At 36.7% G+C, this 25,123-nt stretch overlaps 1 protein-coding gene, 2 long non-coding RNA genes and 1 other non-coding gene across 5 annotated transcripts; 2 read left to right on the forward strand and 2 right to left on the reverse strand.

Annotated features, from left to right (window-relative positions):
• Positions 1-16: 16 nt before the first annotated feature.
• On the reverse strand, positions 17-3,269 carry LOC147838322 (uncharacterized). Its single transcript, XR_015521670.1, has 2 exons — positions 633-3,269; positions 17-279 (listed from the first exon to the last, which is right to left on the reverse strand). It is a non-coding gene; the product is annotated as an uncharacterized LOC147838322 (long non-coding RNA).
• A 1,656-nt stretch (positions 3,270-4,925) lies between these two features.
• On the forward strand, positions 4,926-25,087 carry LOC147831427 (uncharacterized). The gene is made up of 3 exons (XM_087304806.1): positions 4,926-4,938; positions 5,122-6,380; positions 21,496-25,087. Exons 1-3 carry the CDS (start codon positions 4,926-4,928, stop codon positions 22,345-22,347), a joined length of 2,124 nt encoding a protein of 707 aa, XP_087160932.1. The 3' UTR covers positions 22,348-25,087.
• Positions 8,655-11,621, forward strand: zgc:173480. 2 transcript variants are annotated; one of them, XR_015521554.1, is made up of 3 exons: positions 8,655-9,042; positions 9,330-9,433; positions 10,708-11,621. It is a non-coding gene; the product is annotated as a zgc:173480 (transcript). The 2 variants fall into 2 exon arrangements; XR_015521553.1 differs by having other exon boundaries at positions 8,655-8,681.
• LOC141380126 (uncharacterized) lies at positions 9,474-15,688 on the reverse strand. The gene is made up of 3 exons (XR_015521674.1): positions 15,229-15,688; positions 14,769-15,142; positions 9,474-11,351 (listed from the first exon to the last, which is right to left on the reverse strand). It is a non-coding gene; the product is annotated as an uncharacterized LOC141380126 (long non-coding RNA).
• Positions 25,088-25,123: the final 36 nt, after the last annotated feature.

A 25,123-nucleotide genomic window follows, 5' to 3' on the forward strand; every position in this document is an offset into this window, starting at 1 on the left:
TACCCTTTTACATCCGTTGTTTTCCTTTGTTCTCCATATATTACACAAGATCCCTCCTAGTTTAACCCCTGACCCCAAATTCCACCTCTGACATCTGTTTCCTGAGACACCTCAGGCTTTTTTACCACTCTCTTTTCATCCCTTTTTTTATGACCCTTAGTTGTTTCCTCAGGCCGTTTCCCCTTTCTAACTCTTCATAACACTTTAATTGTTTTAATGGTATGCAAGTCTACAAGCAGATTATACACGTACAATTTGAATATATAGATTAACTTCACACTTTAAAGAGTATAAAATCCACCTCACCATCAGGCCATGGCTGTGTATGCTGCTGTATGGACATACTGCAATATATATTATAATATTTTAAGCAACACTGTGCTATTAGTCTGCTACTTAAACTGTCAGACTCTGCTCTTACTGGTGGAATGTAAAATCGATGAAGATTGGCCACCAGGCTCATCAGATTTAGCCATGAAACCCCCAACACTATATTAGCCAGTGTTTCAGTTTTATTGTTCAACTCCTATGGGTGTGTGTGTGTGTGAGTGTGTGTATGTGTGTGTGTATATATATATATATATATATATATATATATATATATATATATATATATATATATATATATACACACACACATATTAAGGGTGTGATTTGAGAAGGGTGTGCACATGGTCTAACAGGGTTGAGCTTATTCTTAAATGAGTTATAGGTGTGTTTTGAGAATAAAACAATCAGAGTCTCTTCTCCCATTTCCATTCGTTGCATTGCACCATAGCGCATTTGGTATTTACATGGCGGACTTTGTAAGTGGAAAAACTGAACGCTTCACTAATAAAAAAAACAGTTAAACAGAGCGTTTGCAGCGCAAGAATGAGAGATTCTCCTCATTCTTTACTTTCACTTTCACTCTCATGGATAGGGAAACGTGTTGTACGCACAGACATCCATTAGCCTGTACATAATTAATTTAGTTTATTAAGTGCAAAGATTTGTTTCAAAACTATTTCTAAATTTAGTTCGGATTTTCATCAAAACAGTAAATGAACAATAATAGCGAAGTGTTATGTCCTAATATAAGAGTTATATCCTAATACACATGCTGTGCCCCATATGGTCTTAAAGCTGACAGGTGGGCAAATCTAAGCTTGTTTTTGTTAAAACAAACATAAATATGCAGATAATAAATAATACTGCTAATAATAATAAAATTATACAAAAGCAAATTGTCATGAATAAACTAGCGGTAGTTCTAAAAAAATGAAAAATAAATTGCAGACAGCCCAAAATAAGTTGTGTAGAATTATTATGAAAGTTTCTCCACTGACACATTTAAATAAGGAACATTGTAGTCAAAGTAATTTTTTAAAAGTTGAGAAGAGGGTAGAGTTTTTAAAATTAGTGATGGTTTTTAAGATTTTAAAGAAAACGGTCCCAAAATATTTTCTTAATTATTATGTTCTAGTCAGCGAGGTGCACAGTCATTCTACAAGAGCACGCAGCAGGGATATTTACCCATATAGATTCAAGAGTGAATCAGGAAGAAATTCTTTTTTGTGTACGAGAATCTCTGCTCTGCTGCTTGGAATATTTTGCCCACCATTTTTAAAGAGATTCAAATTGAGAGTGTTTTTAGAGGGGGAATTAAAAAGTCGTTGTTTTAAAGTTGAAGTTTTTTTGTTGTGCCGAGTTGCTGAGCTGTTGATGTTTGCACTCCATTTATGATTTGCTCATCCATTTTTTAAGAATATCGAGGACCACAATGGAAATAAGTCTGTGGCTTTTTTGTATATTTTATCCTCGACAGTTTTTAAAATATGTATGAATTAGTCTAACTGGACTTGTTTGTATATTTTTGGTAAAATTGTCAAATAAAATCAATCAACTGAAAAAGCCCCACGAGATGAAGAAGGCATGAAGGTGGTGGTTTTTGTGTTTATGTAGGCTAGAAAATAATATTTTTGTAATATTTTAATCCTTTAATTCTTTTTCATCTGTAAAGATAGTTGCGTATTGCTGTACATCCTGTGTGTATTAAGCAATGTATAAGCGAGACGCACAACTTACGTGCTCTGCGCTGGACTTTGGACCTCCTCTCAGCTGGTCTATTAAACAGTGTATTTTAGTTCCTTAAAATAGCAACACGTCTCAACACGCCTCCTTTTTTAGACCAGAACGCCTATGGGTGCACATATGAGTGCAAATGCATTTGCTATTTAAACAGCGTGGCGCAAAACATCAAATCGACAAAACGACTCTTGCGGCGAGCTGAAACTAGCAAACAACGATTGCATCGTGCCTTGCGCCGGGTGTTTGATAGGACCCTAACTGTTTAATTGCAAACATTGTATTATTCTCTAAAAAGGGCAACACAGACAGACTGAGGAAACCTGAACTTTAGTTTTATCACAGAATGATACAATTTCGAGAGACCATTTTCACTGAGAAACTGGCAGCATTATTTCTTATGCTATTTTAGTAGTGGCTGAAGGCCGATTTACCCTACGTGATCCTAAAGATCTGAGGGATCTGTTAGGTTTGCATTCAGTGAGCCTATCTGTAATGTATTGAGCTTCTAGGCCATTTAATGATTTATAGACCAATAAGAATACTTGAAAAATTATTCAAAAAGTAACTGGGAGCCAGTGTGAAGACCTGAGGACAGGTGTGATGTGCTCTGATTTTCTGGTTCTGGTCAGAATTCTGGCAGCAGCGTTCTGGATGAGCTTTTTGGGATGGTCAGTGAGCAGGCCGTTACAGTAATCCACTATACTGCTGATAAAAGCATCAACAAGTTTCTCAAATCTTAATTGGAAACAACGCATCTAATAATTGCAATGTTTTAGAGATGATAGTATTCTGCTTCAGTTACTGTTTTGGCATGACTATTGACCTTGAGATTCTTGACCTTATTTTTTGTTGTTTGACCCTTAGAGCCAAGGTGCGTGTTTACCTTGAGAACCTCATCTCTGTTCTCAAACTCAATGACTTCAGTTTTCTCTTTGTTTAACTGAAGAAAGTTTGGGCACATCCAGCTGTTCATTTTATCAATGCATTGGCTTGTCAGAGTATTTTTATTATTATTTTTTTTTGATTATATGGTGGGTAACAACACAGTTTAAGGTGTATTATCGCCCCTTATTGTGTAGGAGTGTAAACCAGTTTGTCTATTCCCAAAAGAAAAATACAGTAAAAAAAAAAAAAAAAAACGGTTGTCTATCAGTTCTGTTCTCTAAGAAAATGAAATAAAATCTGTTTCATAAGTGATTATATTTATCGTTTTCTTCCACTTTCACTGATGGATCTTAAGGGTGCTTTCACACTCGCACTTTTGGTCCGCACCCGGGTTCGTTTGACGTCAGAGTACAAAGTCCAGGCAATTGAACCAAGTGTGAAAGCATCCTAAGGTCTTATTTAACATGATGTGGTCGACTCAACATTGTAAGAGTGCTTTTGTCTTGGTATTTCCTTTTAATATCCTCAATACTTTTTTTTTTTTTATAAATGCCATCCTAAATGTGCTGTTTGCAATTTTATTTGACTGATAACTTCTTTTAGCTTTTTGGTTTACGTATTGAGATATCCACACTTACGAATTAGGGAAGTTATTCACAAGTGCCCACTTTCAGAGGTGTGAATGTTACTCAAACATATCACTCAAGTGATGTGAAAAATTGACTTAATTAAAAGTTGATAAAAACATTTATTAAATGAGTGATTATAGATTTTGGTTGTGCGATTATAGTCTAAGAAATAATCACGGTTTCATGATTATCACGATTATTATGCATTCATTCATTTCAAAACACCATTAGTTTAGAAAATCAGATGAAAACTCCTTATGTTTTACAGTGTTGTTTATTGCTGCTCAGTAACCCATTAATACAGTGCAAAATAATAATAAAACGTTGTCCATTTCTTAATGGACACATTTATTTTCTAAAAATAATTTAAATTTTTGACATTTAAACATACATAATTTTTAACTGAAAATAAATGACAGAACAATGAAGCTGGGTAGCACCAGTGCTCCTGACTTAAAATTTAGAAGCGCCAGAAAATATTAGGAGCGCCCACCATAAATAAAGGAGCACCACTGCAAATTGTATATTAAGGGATTTATTGTATTTGAAAAGATCATCAATCAGGACTAACAAGAACTAGAAACAACCAACTAATTCTGTTATGACTTACTGACATTTGAGCAATATTTCCAAAATAGATGTCTAATAATTATAAAAGATTAATGATGACGATGGTGATATAACATTTCTTATTATCCTGCTGCCTTGGATGTGGATGTACTACTTTTTTCAATGTATTTATTTAATCTTGTGTCTTTTACATGCGTTTGATACGCCATCTATTGGTTTGGCTGTGTAAGCCTGGTTTATACTTCTGCGTCAAGTGACCGACGTAACCCACGGTGCATGCAACGTGCGTACCTGTGCATTTATACTTCTGCGCGCTGTTTCTGTTGGTCTGCATTAACACTTCCGAAACGCTAGTTGGCAGTGAGGTGTTAATGTGTCTCTGTGTCGAGTTTCTTCGCTGCTGATTTGTTTTTTCTGCTTCCTGAATGTACAAGTGGCTCAAACTCGCTCATTTTGAGGCAGGACCTGACGGACGTGCAACAACTTTAACTATGAGGTAAACACAAAACAAAACTTTCCATCCGGAGCTCCTTCATGGGGCTCGAGACTTGTAAACAATCGCTCCATCGGGCTCGTGTAGCAATCGGTCCCGCCCAGACTCATCAGCGCTTCCAAGCTTACCAATCACAGAGCTTGCGCTACACGTCGATGCTAGTTACATTTTTTTAAAGGTGCACGTCAGCTAAGCCGTTGGCCATGGCGTAAGGCTTTGTGTCGACGCGTAGGCTGCTCCGTAGCATATGCCTGGCGCAGTATGATGCTGAATTATAAATGAGCCTTTATTGTGAGTTCCTATTGTCAAAAATAATAATAAAATAATAATAAAAAGTAAAAAACAAAAACATGCATCTGATGTGGGCCACTGTTTTAAATGAGCTTACAAACTATTTATATAACTAAATAATATTCTTGTTCATGATCGTTTGACTGTACAGTTTAAAATGTAACGTATTTACTTAATTTTCAGATGTGGTGGTGAAGGAGGAGAATGAAGAACTGAGTGAAGATGAGGAGAAACATCAGGTCAAAACTGAAAGTGAAACTCAATTAAACACTGAACATAGTTTTTCAGTGGAAAGAACAGCCGTGAAATGTTTCACCTGCACTCAGTGTGGAAAGAGTTTCAAGAAGAAGACCATTCTCAAGCGTCATTTGATGATCCACACTGGAGAGAAACCTTACAAGTGTTCACACTGCGAGAAGAGATTCAGACAGTTGGGACACATGAAAGAGCACATGCTGATTCACATCGAAGAGACCACACACACGAGTGATCAACAAAGCACAGCCATACGTGGTTACACCTGCACTCAGTGTGGAAAACGAATGAGGCATAAATCCACTCTGAACCGTCACATGAGGATCCACACTGGAGAGAAACCATTCAAGTGTTCACACTGCGGCAAGAGATTCAATCATCCAGGATACCTGAAAGAACACATGCTCATTCACAAAGGAGAGAGAACGCACAAGTGTGATCAATGCGGCAAGACTTTTTGTGTTTCTTCAAATCTGAAGAAACATCTTAGAGTTCATACAAACGACAAGCCTTATTCCTGTACTGAGTGTGGAAAGAGTTTTAGACAGCAGTCAAGTTTAAGAAGACATCAGAAGATCCACACTGGTGTGAGGGAGTTTGTCTGCTCTGAGTGTGGGAAGAGTTTTATGAAAGCTGCCGACTTGAGACGACACCATATGATTCACACCGGAGAGAGACCGTACAAGTGTTCACACTGCGACAAGACGTTCAGATTTGTAGAACAAATGAAAACGCATGCGATGATCCACACTGGAGAAAGACCGCACAGATGCGATCAGTGCAGCACAACATTTTTGAGGCAGTCCGATCTGAAGGTCCATCTCAGACTTCATACAAACGAGAAGCCTTATTCGTGTACTGAGTGTGGGAAGAGTTTTAGACAGAAGTCATATTTGAAAGCACACCAAAAGATTCACGCTGATGTCAGAGAGCATGTGTGCTTCGAGTGTGAGAAGACTTTTATTAGACCTGGAGCTCTGATACAACACCAGAGGAGTCACACTGGAGAGAAACCGTTCACATGTACTCAGTGCGGGAGGAGTTTCAAACAATCGTCACACCTTAATAGTCACATGAAGATCCACACTGGAGAGAGACCGCACAAATGTGATCAGTGCGGCAAAGCGTTTTTGACTGCTTTTAATTTGAAGATCCATCTCAGAGTTCACACAAAGGAGAAGCCTTGCTGATGTCAATTAAGAGTTTTACACGTAAAACTGAAGGAATTTGTGATGATTTTAACTTCATCTTATGCGTTAATAGTTTAGTTCTGTTTTTAACTAATTACATGAACTCATGCTGATGTGTTTATCCTCATTTAACCTTATGTGCTTAACCTCATCTAACCGTGCTTCATAACAGCTGTGTCTTCGTGTGACTGATAACTATCGCCAGACGGAATCTGCGGACGTTTTTTGCTATTTCTGCGGAGAATTTTGGTAAAAATCTGCGGATTTCAGCGGAATTATTTTGGGAGTATCCAGCGGAGTATCATAACTAAAACCTCAATATATTAAATAAAAAGTAATAAATTACTGAATAAAAACTGAATAAACTCAGATTTACACATTTACTCAAGTAAATAAACAGAATTAATAACGGGCTAAAAATCTGTGGAAAATCTGCGGAATTCTGCGCGCACAGATTCCGTGTGGGCCTACTGATAACCGGGAAGTTAACTCCTCTGTACTTGTTATCAACAAAATGTTACAATTCCACTTCTAGAGTGTGCTCATTTACAGGAACAATCACGGACGGGAGGGGCAAAGGCTCACTCTCCTGCAGGCTCTGTTATGTGTATGCGCAACTTTTTCTCTGCAGATTTGCTGTTCTGCCTAACAACTGATGATTGAACTGATCTGGATGGAGGATCTTTCTTACTGAAGCGCCCCTGATGATAAATACATTTTTTTTTTTTAAAAGACTGCCTGGGTTGCTGTTCTCTGACACCCGGAGCTCTGTAATGCTATATTCATCTAATTAATTTAATTGATAAAACTTTTTTTTAAAGCCTCTGACTGATGTTTTAACCTGGGAGGACTAGGAAAAGTCTAACAAAACTTTCTATTTAATTCGCAAAACATCAACACTGCAATGTGTTTTCTTTCTTAGATTTTTTTTGTCTTGTTTCTAGTCCAAATATCTAAAAGTTCTTAAATCAAGAAGCATTTTCTAGACAAGCGAAACATATTGTCTTGTTTTAAGAAATAATATGCCAAAATGAAGCGAGTTTTTCCTTAAATTAAGCTAAATAATCTGCCAATGGGGTAAGCAAAATAATCTTATCACAAATAGAAAAACAAGATTATTTTTGCTTACCCCATTGGCAGATTATTTTGCTTGATTTGAGGAAAAACTTACTTCATCTTGGCATATTATTTCTTAAAACAAGACAATATGTTTTGCTTGTCTAGAAAATGCTTCTTGATTTAAGAACTTTTAGATATTTGGACTAGAAACAAGACAAAAAAAATCTAACTAAGACAAGCATTTTTTGCAGTGAAATTTCATTGATCTGTCATGACCAGACTCTTAGAAAGATTTATTATGGTGGCAAATTGTGTGTAGAGACCCCCCTCATGATTGTGAAGCGCTTTGGGTATATGGCCATACACAATAAATGCGCTATATAAATACACATTACATTACATTACAAACATCCATAATTAATTTTCTTTTCAGCTTAGTCCCTTTATTAATCTGAGGTCAACTTATCCAGCATGTTTTACGCAGCGGATGCCCATCCAGCTGCAACCCATCACTGAAAAAAACACCCATATACTCTCATTCACACATATACACTACAGAAAATTTAGCTTATTCAATTCCCCTATAGCACGTATCATCAGGCTGGTGGAGGAAACCCACGTGAACACGGGGAGAACATGCAAACTCCACACAGAAATGACCCAGCCGAGGCTCGAACCAGCAACCTTCTTGCTGTGAGGCGAACGTCCTACCCACTGTGCCCACCGTGATGTCCTGTTATTTCCTCTGCTATTATTTTTTTTAAATGTATTGTCTTACATTTAAAAACTTAGATTTTTCTTGTATTTACTTATAGGGCAGGGGTGTCCTGGAGGGCCGGTGTCCTGCATAGTTTAGCTCCAACTTCTCTTAACACACCTGCCTGGAAGTTTCTAGTATAACTAAAAAGAGCTCGATTAGCTGGTTCAGGTGTGTTTAATTGGGGTTGGAACTAAAATATGCAGAACACCGGCCCTCCCGAGTTTGGACACCCCTGATAAGGAAAAGAGCAAACTTGTTATTTAGGAAGAAATTAAGTGCATTTTAACAATTTAGGTGCCTAACAAGCAATATTTTCCCAACACATAATCGAGCACGGTTGGCCTTTTGTCTACATTAGCGATTGTTTTGGCCTGTCAGCAGTATTTAAATTTGGCGCATGTTTGTTTATCCGTCGTGGCTCTCGCCGTGATGACGTCAGCGCTGACGCGTTCATTCAGCGTCGAGTCTTCAGAGCTGAGGTGAGTCGTTGACGCTTTTTCTCGTGTTTACACAACAATAAAACACACTTTACAGTTTATTAAAGCGACAATCTGCGACTAGTTTCTGCATTGAGTTCACCTCTATCTGTGTGTCTGCTGACCAAAACAATACAGCAGGCGGAGAGCAGCTCTGAGAGGACAATATGAGTGAATGTGTTTGGGGTTTTCTCTGTATTTGTAATATCGCAAATTATGACATGTGAAGGGAAATTGTGGGAATCTGCTGGCGTAGAAATATTAAGTTTGATGCAGAAAACATTAAATAAATAGTTTGTGGTGCTCTTTATAAAAGTTTATGTACATAGATGTGCTACGGCTAACAATTCTTTTTTTTATTCATGTAAGTACTTGTATAAAACCGTTATTTAATTATTTGTTTAATTTTAATAGTAATGAATTCATCCTGCAAACACCCTGTATAAACAGTATAAAATAAGCTGATCTGCAGCTTATCCTGAATGGCTGTTTAATGAGTAGTTTTAACAGTCATGTTAATTTATTTTGTTGGTGTCAGCTGACTTGATACATAATCACATTGTATTACCTAGAAAATATAACTATCATAATATATCATCAATTATTTCCTTAATCAGTGTAAATGACTTAGATTTCTCTGTTCTCCTGAAGCTCCATCAGTAAAAGACAAAGACAGAGTTTATTGAAGGACAGTGAGAAGATGAGTGATCCAGAACCCTGCAGAATTAAACAGGAAGAGACTGAAGAACTAATAGGTTTGTGTTTATTCATTACTCTTCAATAATGAGGCTGAACAACTGTTTACCTTTTATTTTACCTTAGGGTGCTTTCACACCTGTGAATCGATTCAGTTGTTCCGAAACAGAGATAGCAATTGTTACATTGTTGCTCTTTGCTCTTGGAGCAGTTCGCTTTCACACTGCAGAGTTTCTAATCGGACCAAGTCATATTGTTGAGTGTATATAACAGCCTTCCATTGCTGTTGTAGCCAGAAACGGGGGTGAGCACGTATTTCACTCGTGCAATCAGAGTCCATGCATGCTAAAGTTGATTTCAAGCAAAACGTCTTTATTTTGTAAAGGTGAATAAAACAAAGCCTCAATCTTTGTGCTTTCCCATACCTGACGCTCTTCCTCGCTTACTCAGACACCTTAGTTATGGCTGTTTCTCAATATGCGTTCTTCAGCGGTCTTGCGTCCTCGTGTTCTCGTGCAACGTCATCATCAGCTGCCTAAGTTCAGTTCCAATACTCAAGACCGCAAGTACGGAGGACGCGTGAAACTTCCCGGATGTGTTCTTGATATCGAGGACGCACCGATGCAGACTTGAGCACCGAACTCGCTCTGGAAGTCCCAGAAGTCATTGCGACTGGAGGTGGGAAGCGCTGCATTTTATCTAGATTTATTATTAAAGTTCAGAGATATCACTTATTTACCTCAGGAGTTTCCCTAAATGAAACGGTGAAAGTAAACATTACCTTGAACATCTTAATAAAGGAGTAAACACATTAAGGGTTGTTTGTTTACTGAAATTCGTATTAAAATCAGTTTTATTTATATTGTGCAGAGTATATTTATAATGTTTTAATGCAAAGTATATATTTTGAAAAGGGGGGAAACAAAAAATAGTTGTACGAGTGCTTTAATGTTTAAATAATTTCCATTTAAAACACGTGAAGGTCACATGACCATCAGGAAGAACGCAGCATCCCGTTTCTCAAAGGACGCATTCTCTGCCCTCGCGGTCTCCTGAGTTCGTTCTTCCGAGGACACCTGGCAAGACCGCTCTCCACAAGAACACAAGTCCGTTCTCTGCGTTTTTGGAGTTGAGAAACAGCCATAGTTTTCAGTTAGCGACACCTAGTGGACAACAGAAATCACTACAACACAAAAAGTGGCTCCTACAGTGTATAAAAGTCAAAGTGTGAACATTTTTGAGCCCTCACACATCTCAAAACACACAGATGCTCTTATTTGTGATAATTCAACTGCACATTTAATAACTTGCCTCTTATTTACTACATTTTCAGATGTGATTGTGAAGGAGGAGAGTGAAGAACTGAGTGACGATGAGGAGAAGCATCATGTCAAAAGTGAAAGTGAAACTCACACAAACACCGAACATAGTATTTCAGTGGAAGCAGCAGGCGTGAAAGGTTTCACCTGCACTCAGTGTGGAAAGAGTTACCGAGACAAACACATTCTCAGGCATCACATGATGATCCACACTGGAGAGAAACCTTACAAGTGTTCACACTGCGACAAGGGGTTCATTCGTTTAGGAAACCTGAAAACACACGAGAGGACCCACACTGGAGAGAAACCACACAAGTGTGATCACTGCGGCAAGACCTTTTTTATTTCTTCAGATCTGAAGAAACATCTTCGAGTTCACACAAACGAGAAGCCGTATTCATGCGCCGAGTGTGGGAAGAGTTTCACTCAGACGTCAAATTTAAAAGCACATCAGAGGATCCACACTGGCGTGAGGGAGTTTGTCTGCTCTGAGTGCGGGAAGAGTTTCATTACAGCTGCGCACTTGAAACTGCACCAGATGATCCACACCGGAGAGAGACCGTACAAGTGCTCGCACTGCGAGAGGAGATTCAGTATGTTGCAATCAGTGAAAATACATGAGCGGATTCACACTGGAGAGAGGCCGTTCGCATGTTCTCTGTGTGGGAAAGGTTTCACACAATCATCACACATTAATCAACACATGAAGATCCACACTGGAGAGAAAACGCACAGGTGCGAGCAGTGCGGCAAAACATATTTCAATGCTTCAAATCTGAAAAACCATCTCAGAGTGCATACAGAAGCCTGTTAATTTTACATGTTGTTTACACTTCAGTGAAATTTAACATTCCTTTGTTCACAAACACCAGATTTGACAGCTAAATGTGTGTATGTTAATGAAATAAAGTGCTCACTCTCAATTACAGATAGCAAAACACTTTCATGTAATTTAGATGAAGTAATTACATGTCCAGGAATGCCCAGATGAAAAAAAAATATAATTAAATGCAACTAAAATACACTTAAATACCCGCAAATACATTTTTAGTTTTGTTATTTTTGTGTGTTAAATAAAAGTTTGATGGTTTTACACTATAAATATACTAATTAAAAGTATGTTTATACTTTAGTAGAACTTTAGTACACTTGACAAAAGTATACTAAATACCAGAAATACTTAAATAAATTTTTAGTGTACTACAATAAAGTACACAACAGAAAAATATCCAAGAGAGTTTTATTAGTGTGTTTTTCAAGTGTGCTTTAAATGCTTTAAACATTAGTTGATTTTAGTACACTGTTTACATACTAATCCTAAGTTTAAAATAAGTTAATATATAAAAAAATCTATTAGTAATGTATTGTAGTAGAAGTACATTTTCCCAAAACACTTTTAATACAGTATTTAGCACACTTTTTTTTTTACAATTTGTATATTTTTTTAATATATTACTATTATACTTTAAATTAGTCATAAATATATTTAAATGTTTAAAAGTAGGGTTCAAGTGTATTTCTAGTTGTAACTAAATATATATTGTTTAAAATACAGATATAGTATGTTAAAAGCACATTTTAGTTCAATTTCATGGTGTCTCAAAATAGCACAGTTGAGTGCACTTAGATGGTGTTAAGTTTATCTTAACATATACTTAATACTATCTTTTAGTACATTAGGTACAAAATTAGTGTGCGAAAATAGAGCACTTTTAGTACAGTACTAAAAAAGTATAATTAGTGTACTTAAAATGTATTTTAGCACACTGCTTTCCCAGGTGAAAAAATATATAATTAAATGCAACTAAAATACACTTAAATACCCGCAAATACATTTTTTGTATTGTTATTTTTGTGTGTTAAATAAAAGTTTGATGGTTTTACACTATAAATATACTTATTAAAAGAATGTTTATACTTCAGTAGGACTTTAGTGCACTTAACAAAATTATACTAAATACCAGTAATACTTAAATAAATTTTTAGTGTACTACAATAAAGTACACTACAGAAAAAACATCCAAAAGAGTTTTATTAGTGTGTTTTTCAAGTGTGCTTTAAACATTAGTTGATTTTAGTACACTGTTTACATACTAATCCTAAGTTTAAAATAAGTTAATATATAAAAAAATCTATTAGTAATGTATTGTAGTAGAAGTACATTTCCCAAAAGTTGTACTTAAGTACACTTAATGTGAATGCACTATTATCACTAACACTTAAATGCATTTTGAGTGTGGTAATTTTAAGTTTATATTAAATTGACTTTATTAAAAATCTATTAGTAATGTATTGTAGTAGAAGTACATTTGAACACTTTTAATACAGTATTTAGCACACTTTTTTTTATTACTATTATACTTTAAATTAGTCATAAATATATTTAAATGTTTAAAAGTAGGGTTCAAGTGTATTTCTAGTTGTAACTAAATATATATTGTTTAAAATACAGATTTAGTATGTTAAAAGCACATTTTAGTTCAATTTCATGGTGTCTCAAAATAGCACAGTTGAGTGCACTTAGATGGTATTAAGTTTATCTTAACATATACTTAATACTATCTTTTAGTACATTAGGTACAAAATTAGTGTGCGAAAATAGAGCACTTTTAGTACAGTACTAAAAAAGTATAATTAGTGTACTTAAAATGTATTTTAGCACACTGCTTTCCCAGGTGAAAAAATATAATTAAATGCAACTAAAATACACTTAAATACCCGCAAATACATTTTTAGTATTGTTGTTTTTGTGTGTTAAATAAAAGTTTGATGGTTTTACACTATAAATATACTAATTAAAAGTATGTTTATACTTCAGTAGGACTTTAGTACACTTGACAAAAGTATACTAAATAACAGTAATACTTAAATAAATTTTTAGTGTACTACAATAAAGTACACTACAGAAAAAACATCCAAAAGAGTTTTATTAGTGCGTTTTTCAAGTGTGCTTTAAACATTAGTTGATTTTAGTACACTGTTTACATACTAATCCTAAGTTTAAAATAAGTTAATATATAAAAAGTCTATTAGTAATGTATTGTAGTAGAAGTACATTTTCTCAAAAGTTGTACCTTAGTACACTTAATGTGAATGCACTATTATCACTAACACTTAAATGGATTTTGAGTGTGACAATTTTAAGTTTACATTTAATTTACTTTATTAAAAATCTATTAGTAATGTATTGTAGTAGAAGTACATTTTCCCAAAACACTTTTAATACAGTATTCAGCACACTTTTTTTTTTTTACAATTTGTATATTCTTTTAATATATTACTATTATACTTTAAATTAGTCATATATTTAAATGTTTAAAAGTAGGGTTCAAGTGTATTTCTAGTTGTAACTAAATATATATTGTTTAAAATACAGATATAGTATGTTAAAAGCACATTTTAGTTCAATTTCATGGTGTCTCAAAATAACACAGTTGAGTGCACTTAGATGGTATTAAGTTTATCTTAACATATACTTAATACTATCTTTTAGTACATTAAGTACAAAATTAGTGTGCGAAAATAGAGAACTTTTAGTACAATACTGAAAAAGTATAATTAGTGTACTTAAAATGTATTTTAGCACACTGCTTTGACATTTTGTATATTCTTTTAATATATTACTATTATGCTTTAAGCTATTCTTAAATATATTTAAATGTTTAAAATTAGGGTTCAAGTGTATTTCTAGTTGTAACTAAATACATTTATATTTACAATACAAATTTAGTATGTTAAAAGCACATTTTAGTTCAATTTCAGGGTGTCTCAAAATAGCACAGTTGAGTACACTTAGATGGTATTAAGCTTATCTTAACATATACTTAGTACTATCTTTTAGTACATTAGGTAAAAAAATAGTGTGCGAAAATAGAGCACTTTTAGTACAGTACTAAAAAGTGTACTAAGTATACTTAAATAAAGTGCATTTTAGTGCACTTTTTTTTTTACCTGTGTGCAGTGGAGTGTATCATGTTGTATTTCCTTGATACAATTCATGTAATTTCGCAAAACATCAAAATACAGAGCTGGTTTTCCTTGTATAGTGTTTAATTTCCAAATTAATATTCATTACCTGCTGTTGATTCAGTTTGATTCATCTTCATTCCTATAGCGCTTTTTTCAATGTAGATTGTGTAAACTAAAACCGCCGGTTTTCAGAGTTGAAGTTCAGTTCAGTTCAGTTCAGTGTGGTTTAATTTGCACTGCTGAGAGTTCAAACAATGAAGGGTAAATCCATCGATGCGCAGCTCCACAAGTCCCAACCAAACAAGCCAGTGGCGACAGTGGAGGAACAAACTTTACCAATTGACCAAAGTGAAGGAAATAAACCTTGAGAGAAACCAGGCTCAGTTGGGCACGACCATTTCTCCTCTGGCCAAACTTCTTGTGCAGAGATGCAGTCTAGGCACTGGAGGCTGGAGATGCTGGACGTCCATCGTGGAGAAGCTGCAGGTTTGATTTTGTATATTTGTTATTAGTTTTTTGTGTGCCTGTTCAGGATTGAGAAGATTTTCACTTTCAGTGATACATACTAGTGGTATGGTAGGGTTCGGTTTGGTAAGCTCTTATGGCTGTTTCCACTGTCAAAAAGCAGACTAAACCGTACCGTACCACTTTTCCGGCAGAATAAAATTTTACGTGGAGAATAATTTTATGTAAGAGACCAACATATTAAAGCCTCCTTATAAAAACTAGATACTTTTAAGGGAATTTTAGAGATGTCAAAATTACAGTGCAACAAAAAATGTAAACCTCCAACTGAGGTAAAAATATAATTTGGAATAAAATTCCAACATGACGTTCGGTTGTTTAAAATCGTCGTTAACCACTTAATTTTAAATAAATTATTAAGTGTGGGGAAAACCCACTAAATCAAATCCTCCCATGGCCCGATCAGCTAGCGTAAGGCTTTTTTTTAATTAGATGAGTTTTACATTTCTAAACAAAGTAGGTTTTGTTGATCCTCTGTTGCTACCGCCTCGCAGTGATGACGTCAGCGCTGACGCGTTCATTCAGCGTCGAGTCTTCAGAGCTGAGGTAAGTCGTTGACGCTTTTTCTCGTGTTTACACAACAATAAAACACACTTTACAGTTTATTAAAGCGACAATCTGCGACTAGTTTCTGCATTGAGTTCACCTCTATCTGTGTGTCTGCTGACCAAAACAATACAGCAGGCAGAGAGGAGCTCTGAGAATAACATATGAGCTCAGTGTTTGGGTTTATCTGTGCGTCTTTCCACGTGTCTGTTTTACTAATATTCCAAAGTATGATTTGTCCTGAATAATAAGAATCTACTCCGCCAGGTATATACGTAGAAAGTTTATATTTACGTAGAAAATCTTAAATTAGTTTGTGGAGCTCTTTCTTTTCTACAGGTTTTGTGGTTCTCCAGTTTCTACATAGATGTGCAGCTGCTAATCTAATGACTAATTTGTTATGAATACTTGTTTTGTGTGATGTTGTTATAAATGTAAAATATATGTTTTATTAATTACGACAGTGATGAGTTCATACTGCAAAAACTTTAATGAGTGTTTATAGTCTGAGGCTCAATTATATTATCAGACCTGCTGAAATCCCCTTTATTTTATGTCAACAGCCCCTGTTTTTACCTCATTCAATATATGAGCAATTCCGTGCAAATGTCAACCTTGCATTGAAATTTTTTTTTTTAACCGAGTTACACAAAAAACCCAGAAACAGATTCTGTAAGCAAGTATTTTACAGTACTTTAAAGGGTCACGAAACACCAAAACACATGTTTTGAGCTGTTGACAGTGGTATATGTGTCCCACACTGCTAAAAACACCATTAGGACACCTATATTTCACTAAAAAGTGTAAATTGGTTGTTTTTGCGTTATTTCAAGCAAATTCGTTCTTCCTGTTTGAAATGAATTTTTGAAGCTGCGTCACGGTCATGACATAATGGCGTGTATTCCAGCGTGCAGACTGGACGTCTGTGCCAGAGTGAGTCTTATTACGTCTTACAGTGTGATGCATTAATGCATGAGTAAAGCTTGGTTCAAACTAATCAGCGCGCTCTATTGTGCAACTTCATTAATATTCATTACTGTCACAGTGTTTAGACGACACTCACACCACGTTGTGTTGGCAAAACAAGCGTGAAGTGTTGCTTTTATAGTTTGCTGCAGTTAAGTTTCGTTTTCATTTTCTCTCTGTGAGAGCGCAGACTCACGCGTGGATTAACAGTGTACGCGACGCTCGACAACAATAACTTACGTGTCTAAAGAGGATTATTGTTTACCTGAGAGCTGTTCTCATCTGCAAACGCTGAGATCCGGATTCGCTTGTAGTCTCCTCTTAATAAAGACGCGGCTCTAGTTGCTGGTGATTGTCCTGTCTCTACAGATTTGGTAAGTGAGCGACCAGTGCTCTTTGTTTATTCAGTTTGTTCGTATTGAACTAAGTTAACTATTGCACCGAGTGTAAACATGTTAGCACCACAACCAAACTTTAACCTCGTGTAGGATTTTCACCGCATTTAGTGACCGGAATAACACACGCGGCTTTCTGACACTACCTGTCGTGTGCATCTAAGTTTCCAGGAAAAGCGGAGGTTTTTTTTCTCTGATTCGCCGTGCGGTATTAAACATTGCATGAAAAATACACGCTTAGAGCAGCTCCTCGAATCAAATATCTCGTTTGTCGCGAGGGACATGAATGAATTCCCTGAATGAAAGAGCCAAACTGCAGTTAAAGTCCACCATTTAATAATTTGGCAAATAATTCGACTACAGATGTCCATGTAGGTTAAACACCATCACTTTCTACTGTGTGTGTGTATTTTGACTCTGAAACTCGCGCGTGCCCAAATAGACACTCCCACACCCTCCCACTTTTCTTCCTCTGACACTCCCCCCTAAACAGAGCTGGACACGCCCACTTTTCTGACTTTTTCCAAAGTAGAGGTGTGAAAACACCCTGCTGAAACGAGGAGGTTTCATGGCCCTTTAAAAATACTCATAACTGTTTCTGTCAGTGTTTCAAACTATTCTTTTTAATTTGCCAAAATAACACAAGTGGCAATTTTACAGCTGTCACATTCATAACCTAAAAGTGTCACATCCATAACGGCACTTTTTCCTCATAAATGTGAAAATATTCAATAAAATAAAACCAATATTTTTTGTTCTATAGAGAGACAACTCTTGTCCTTTTGATTAGCATTGTTTCTTTTGGGTTGTGCAGTTTAATTCACCGAAATTCTACAAAGTATTCTGTATACTGTAATCTTGGAGACTTTTTTGTCACATCCATAAGGCATGTTTATTTTTCTCATTTAAAATATAAAACATGTTTACGGATTGATATTTTTCTGCTCCCAGAACTCTGCGGTTAGTTATTTTGGAAAATATAAACAAAAGTTTCAATATAATGTTACCATATGCTTTCTATGCGAATTTATGTTTTGAGTTTTTACTGCAAATGTCGCATCCATAACGCTGGAATTGCTCATATAGTTTTTTTTTTTTCGGATTACCAAATTAAATTATTTTTATATTTATCTGCTGATTTTAAGAAAAAAAACATAATAAACAATTATACAAGTACTATATTATACAAATGCATACAATACATTGTATCATATACAAGTTATAACCTCATAATGTGATTTACTTCATAAATCAGTGTAAATTAATCTTTGTTTATTCTTCTGAAGCTCCATCAGTGAAAGACAAAGAGTTTATTGAAGGACAGTGAAAAGATGAGTGATCCAGAACCCTGCAGAATTAAACAGGAAGAGACTGAAGAACTAATAGGTTTGTGTTTATTCATCACTCTTCAATAATCAGGCTGAACAACAGTGATGTTGTTAATCTTCAAGCATTTCGTCAGGACAATACTACTTTATAGTAACGATTATTGTTCAGAATATGGGACCTGCCTAAATTAACTTTACAGCGCAAACACATTTAAAATCAAATAACTTGAGAAAATAATTGTAAATTGACCCTAGTCTTTACTGTATAATAAATTAGCCTGTGATAAAACTACATATGATATAAATTCTTATACACAAATAGAAAGGCTAGAATGAACTGCACTTTATGCACTTTGAGATTTAAACCTGAGATGTTTTCATTCTCTTTGTGCTGCATTAAAAGTCATTTTAAAAACTCGAAATAGAGGCTCTTTAAACTCGGGGATAAGCCATCGACTGTTAAAGATATGGACGTAGTATCTGTGACGTCACCCATGGGTTTCTAAACACTGCAAAAGAGGCTACAAGTAGGCGGGGCCAACCGTCGCCGTTTTGTTCACGCATCATCGCACCCACGGCGGGATGCCAAACAAGGGCAAAGAGGCGGAGAGTGAGCGGAGCTACAGACACCTGCTGGCATTTTGCTTTGACCTGGCTTAGTCAGACTCTACTTTGGCTTAACACTTCATTACCTGCGATTCGTTTGTGTTCTGACCACATGTGCTTGGCTGCAGGGCCGGAGTGGGACTCTTTTTCAGCCCTGGAGTTTCAAGCCTTAGACCGGCCCACCTCAGTTCACGACTGACTATATTAAAATAAGGTCATTACAATTCAGTTTCTAATTACACTATCACGTCTTTTTTTTTTTGAAAAAACAGCTGCTTTAGAACTTAAAATGTTCAAAAACCCTAACAGTATTATATGTCTTAACAATAAAACTATAATAAAAAAACATACTCAGACAAGAATCAAACCCGGGTCGGCAGCGTCGTAATTTAACGTGCTAACCACTGGACCACAACAGTTGTATATGAAGGACTGACTCATCTGAGTAATATCATCATTAACCTGAAGGCTGGTTATATATAAAAAGAGCAGAGCTGCGGTAAAATAATGAATAAGAAGACTGTAGTCAAGTAAGTGAATAAATTAATTTAAAAAGTGTGACTGCTGAGAGCAACAGATTCTGGAGCTAGGGACACCGGCCCTCGCAGCCAAAAAACAGACCGGCCCACCGGGAATTCTCCCGGTCCTCCTGATTAGCCAATCCGGGCCTGCTTGGCTGTACACTATATCAATAAAATGTTTAGACTTTTAAAAACACTGCTGTAACACATTGAGCCGCTAAACATTGTTCTTATGACGTTTTTCTACAGGAGGAAAAAGTGAATTACTTCCAAACACTTCATATATAGTCTGTGTTAGTAAATGCAAGACTATTGGTGAAGTCCAGCAAAACACTGTACGACAACAGTTCAGATGACTTTTCTAGAGCCTACAGCTAATCAATCTGACAGATTCTGGAGTGCATTAAAGTTTTAAACACTATTAAAAACGATAAATAATCTTTAATAAGACCAATGCATTTTTAGAGATGGTATATAAGTATATAACTTCACTCATCTGGGAAATGGAGGCCACGTGAATGGTTTGTGAGCACAATTAAGCGCACACAGCATCCCATATCATCTGATAATTGTAGGAAATTATTCCAAAAAGCAACTGACTGTGTAAAGCCACATAAAACAACACAAAAAATGTGATGTACATGCCGAGTTCAGCAGCTAATCAGCCGGAATCAACTGATGTGAAGTGACAACGACCAGCGAGACCTAGCTGTCACTCAAGTGGCCACGCCCTTAATTATGCAGACTTAATATAACTTAATATAAAGGAAACGGATGAGTTATAAAAAAATTCACCCCCCTCACAGTTGTCATGAACGGTAATATTAGCTGTATTAACCAACATTGTTCTACCAGGCTGTAAACACCCTATTCTCTGTTGTAGAGTTGGCTATTCTAGCTGTGGGCTCAATTGAAATTTGCTCCGTATGGAGCCAGGACTAGCGGAATTTCGATGAATTGCAGTTTCAGTTACTTCCGTATTGGCTTCCCGAGGGAGAGTGGGAGGTTGCCGCTTGGGAAAAGCGAATAATTATCGAAAACATCAAGCCAACGGCAAGCGCATCCAGTCTTTGCAGAGTCACCTTTTGAAAATGACATCTGTCGACACCAAGAGAAGACGTACAGAAAGGCTGATTAATACTTCCGCGTCAAACGCACGCATATGCTACGACGTTGACGCATAGCCCTTTGCCGTGGCCGTCGGCGTCGCTGATGTGCACGTCTCAAAAAATGTAACTACACGTCACAACGATGCGTAGCGCAAGCTCTGTGATTGGTCGGCTTGGTAGCGCTGACGAGTCTGGGCGGGACTGAGAGCCTTGCGAATGGCGCGAGCCTAATGGAGCGATTGTTTACAAGTGTGGAGTCCCGTGAAGGAGCTCCGGATGGAAAGTTTTGTTTTGTGTTTACCTCATAGTTAAAGTTGTTGCACGTCCGCCGGTTCCTGCCTCAAAATGAGCGAGTTTGAGCCACTTGTACATCCAGGAAGTGTTCAGGAAAACAAAACAGCAGCGAAGAAACTCGACACAGAGACACATTAACACCTCACTGCCCACTAGCGTTTCGGAAGTGTTAATGCAGACCAACAGAGACAGCGCGCAGAAGTATAAATGCACAGCTACACGCGTTGCATGCGCCTTGGGTTACGCCGGTCACTTGACGCAGAAGTAAAATCCAGGCTGAAAGCTCTCCCCTTTCGCAAATTTAGTTAAATCATGTTGACCAAATGAAATAAAATGTGTTTTGCTTGTAACGAGACGTTAAGTGGAAACTATTTAAATGTTTCACGCGTATATAAATCTCCAAATCATATTTTTGAGTGTAGAAAAGCAATTTGAGCCCTCACACATCTCAAAACACACAAGTGCTCTTATTCAGGATAATTCAACTGCACATTTATTGAATAACTCGGCTCTTAAAATGTGACTTATTAATTTTCAGATGTGATTGTGAAGGAGGAGAGTGAAGAACTGAGTGAAGATGAGGAGAAACATCATGTCAAGAGTGAAAACGAAACTTACTCAAATACTGAACACAGTGTTTCAGTGGAAAGAACAGACGTGAAAGGTTTCCCCTGCACTCAGTGTGGAAAGACTTACAGTCAGAAATCCGATCTCAAGCGTCACTTGCTGATCCACACTGGAGAGAAACCTTACAAGTGTTCACACTGCGACAAGAGATTCAGTCGTTCAAGATATCTAAAAATACATACGCTGATCCACACTGGAGAGAAAACACACAAGTGTGATCAATGCGGCAAGGCATTTTTTATTTCAGCAGATCTGAAGAAACATCTTAGAATTCATACAAAGGAGAAGCCTTATTCCTGCGCTCAGTGTGGGAAGAGTTTTGCTCAGACGTCAAATTTAAAAGCACATCAGAGGAGCCATGCTGGCGTGAGGGATTTTGTCTGCTCTGAGTGTGGAAAGAGTTTTATTACAGCTAAAAACTTGAAAATCCACATGAGGATTCACACTGGAGAGAGACCGTACAACTGTTCACACTGCGAGAAGAGATTCAGTATGTTACAAACACTGAAAAAACACGAGAGGCTTCACACTGGAGAGAAACCATACGTGTGTTCATACTGCAACAGGAGGTTCAATCAAGCTAGTTCCCTTAAATCTCACGAAACAACTCACACTGGAGAGAGACCGTTCATATGTACTCTGTGTGGGAAAGGTTTCACACAATCCTCACACATTAATCAACACATGAAGACTCACGCTGGAGAGAAAAACACAAGTGTGAGCAGTGCGGCAAAACTTCAGTGCTTCAAATCTGAAGAAGCATCTTAGAGTTCATACAAAGAAGCGTTTTAATGTTCACGATGTTTAGACATCAGTGGAATTTACGTCGTCCTGATCAACAGATTTGTATGTTAATCAAGTAAAGTACACACCCTCGATCACAATTAGCATAATCCAAACATGTCAATTACAGCTACGCAATCGCATGTCCAGCAGTGCAGTGGAATATATATCATTTTGTCTCCTGACATGATTGATTTAAGTGAAGAATGCACATAAATAGCCAGATTCCCTTACCGTACACCCCATACACATGGGGCGCCAGCATCAACGCTTTCCATTGGCTGTTTCTCAATATGCAATCTTCGGGTTTTCGTGTAACGTGATCATCAACTGCCAAAAGTTCAGTTCCAATACTTGAGAACAGAGGACGCGTGAAACTTCCCGGGTGTGATCTTGATACCGAGGATGCACCGATGCAGACTTGAGCACCGAACTCGCTTTAGAAGTCCCAGAAGTCATTGTGACTGGATGTGGGAAACACAGAATTTTATATAGATGTTCAGTAAGGGTGTCGATCGAAATTTATGCTCAATTTCGATTATCAAATCAAAAAATAGAATAGTCGATGCTGCTACGCCCCCATGTCATGTCAGTTTGGCTTGCCAAATGGAAAAAAACAGGCTTGTTGAAGTGCTTTTTAAACTGCAGACGCAGGAGACCCGTCGACAGAGCTTAAACCCTCTCCTCTTTCAATGAAGTCGCCGGTGTGTAAGCATTTTGGATTTCCAGTGAGTTATGTTAACAACGTTCGTGTTGTCGACAAAAAAACACAGTTTGCAAGCTCTGCTATGTACTTATTAGGGTTCGTCCGATAGTCAACTCTGGCTTTGCTATCCTCCGCCCTGTTGTGCACCTTTTTTTTTACCGACGCCATTATAACGACACAGATCACTGCCTATTCATGAGTCCTGCAGAAAAAGTGATTGACAGGTGGTAATTATGTGTGTATCTTGCCTTTATTCATTTACTGTATGATTTGTTTATGGGTAAAACAAAGACCATGCAGGTCAGGGAGTTTAATGGGTAGGCTACAAATATTTAATTCTTTATTAATTAATTAATTATTCATAATCGAAAATCGAATCGAACCGTGACTTTAGAATCGAAAATGTAATCGAATCGAGGATTTGGAGGATCGTGACATCCTTAATGTTCAGAGATATCACTTATTTACCTCAGGAGTTTCCCTAAATGAAACGGTGAAAGTAAACATCCACAGTAAAAATTTGAATAAACACAATAATTTCTTAATTTATTTGCCGAAATTTGTATTAAAATCGGTTTTATTTGTATTGTGCAACGTATATTTATGTTTTTATGCATAGTATATTTTGTGAAAAAGTGGAAAAAAACAATAAACCGTTGTATGAACGCTGTAATGTTTAAATCGTTTACCATTTAAAATGCGTGATTGTCATGTGACCATCAGGAAGAACGCACATCTCATAGGATTCTCGTGTTCTCTGTCCTCATGGTCTCCAGAGTTCGTTCTTCTGAGGTGACTCGGCCAGATCGGTCTTCACAAGAACACATGTCCGTTCTCTGCGTTCTTGGAATTGAGAAACAGCCACTCACATTGAATGGGTGACTTAAAAAGTTGCAGAACTGAATTGTGGAAGTTCTTAACACTGAAGTTCTTAACGCCGGGGCTTCGTTAACGCTTGACAGAGGGCATGTCTGAAGTTGGGGCTGACGCGATCGTCAAAGCAGCGTCAGCCAATAAAATTAGTCAGCAATCGGCTACCATCTGAGCTTGTGTGTTTGCATACAGCGATCTGACCCACCCCTCACTGACAAAGGTACATAATTTGTCCCAAAATGAGCTTATTTCTCCTATTTTGACTGCTATGCCAACATAAATAGTGAAACTAACCCTTTGAAAAAAGCTTTAAGACTAAGCAGAGTTGGCTGTGGCTTCGGTGTGACTTCAGCTAATTGGCCTATGCTAACAATTATTTTCCACCTGTCCAACATCGAGCTGCGCAAGAAAACACACAATCCGACATTAGAGAAGTCATCTTTGGCCACTCTATTGCTTTTAAATAGAGAAAACATTTTTCAAGAAACAAATATTCTAAATCTTGTATTTTTTATTGGAATTCTGACAAATTTGAGGTGAATTGAACGTGCTGCCCAGTTTGTTATCTGCCTAATAAATGACAATAGGCTTCAGTTTTTGATTGAAAACTTCAACAGATTCATGTTTTTTTTTAATGATATATGATGTAGTTGATTTGTATTTTAAAAACTCTTTTCTAAATCTTTAGGAAATATTTGGTACATCAAAAAGTATGATTATGATGACCATCTGACAAGCTAATTCAGCTACAAAACAGTGTTTAAAATGTCAGTAAAATGCAGTATTCAAATCTCATAATTAAATCAAAAGTGAGGCAAATAACTGCAAAAAGGTTAATTTGATTTGAGAAAAAATAACCACCCCTTTCACCAGGCTGGCTATGACCCTGCATCTGTTATTAACCCTTTGATGCACAAGCTATAAAATAGATATAGAAAATAAAATTAGACGGATCACTTTAGACCCATGTAGTGCATCAAAGCAATCTAAAATTTTCAGCATGGACATATTGTTCAAGCTGTTATTTTAAAATACTGTTCTTCAATTTTGTTAAAAGCATTTGTTTCCTGATTGTAGTCAGGAAAAGATAATTTTAGATTTATTAAATCTGTTTAAATTGCCTAATAAACAGTGTTGTGTTCTTGACTTCATGTGTTGTCTCAATTTATATTGCACGTCAAA

This window comes from Danio rerio, chromosome 22, assembly GCF_052040795.2.
Source record: "Danio rerio strain M-AB ecotype USA chromosome 22, GRCz13ab, whole genome shotgun sequence".
Taxonomy (NCBI): Eukaryota; Metazoa; Chordata; class Actinopteri; order Cypriniformes; family Danionidae; genus Danio; species Danio rerio.

Coding starts and splice junctions, on each gene's coding strand:
- LOC147831427 (XM_087304806.1), top strand. Junction 6,381..21,495: donor ACACAAAGGAGAAGCCTTGC/TGATGTCAATTA, acceptor TTTTCAGATGTG/ATTGTGAAGGAGGAGAGTGA.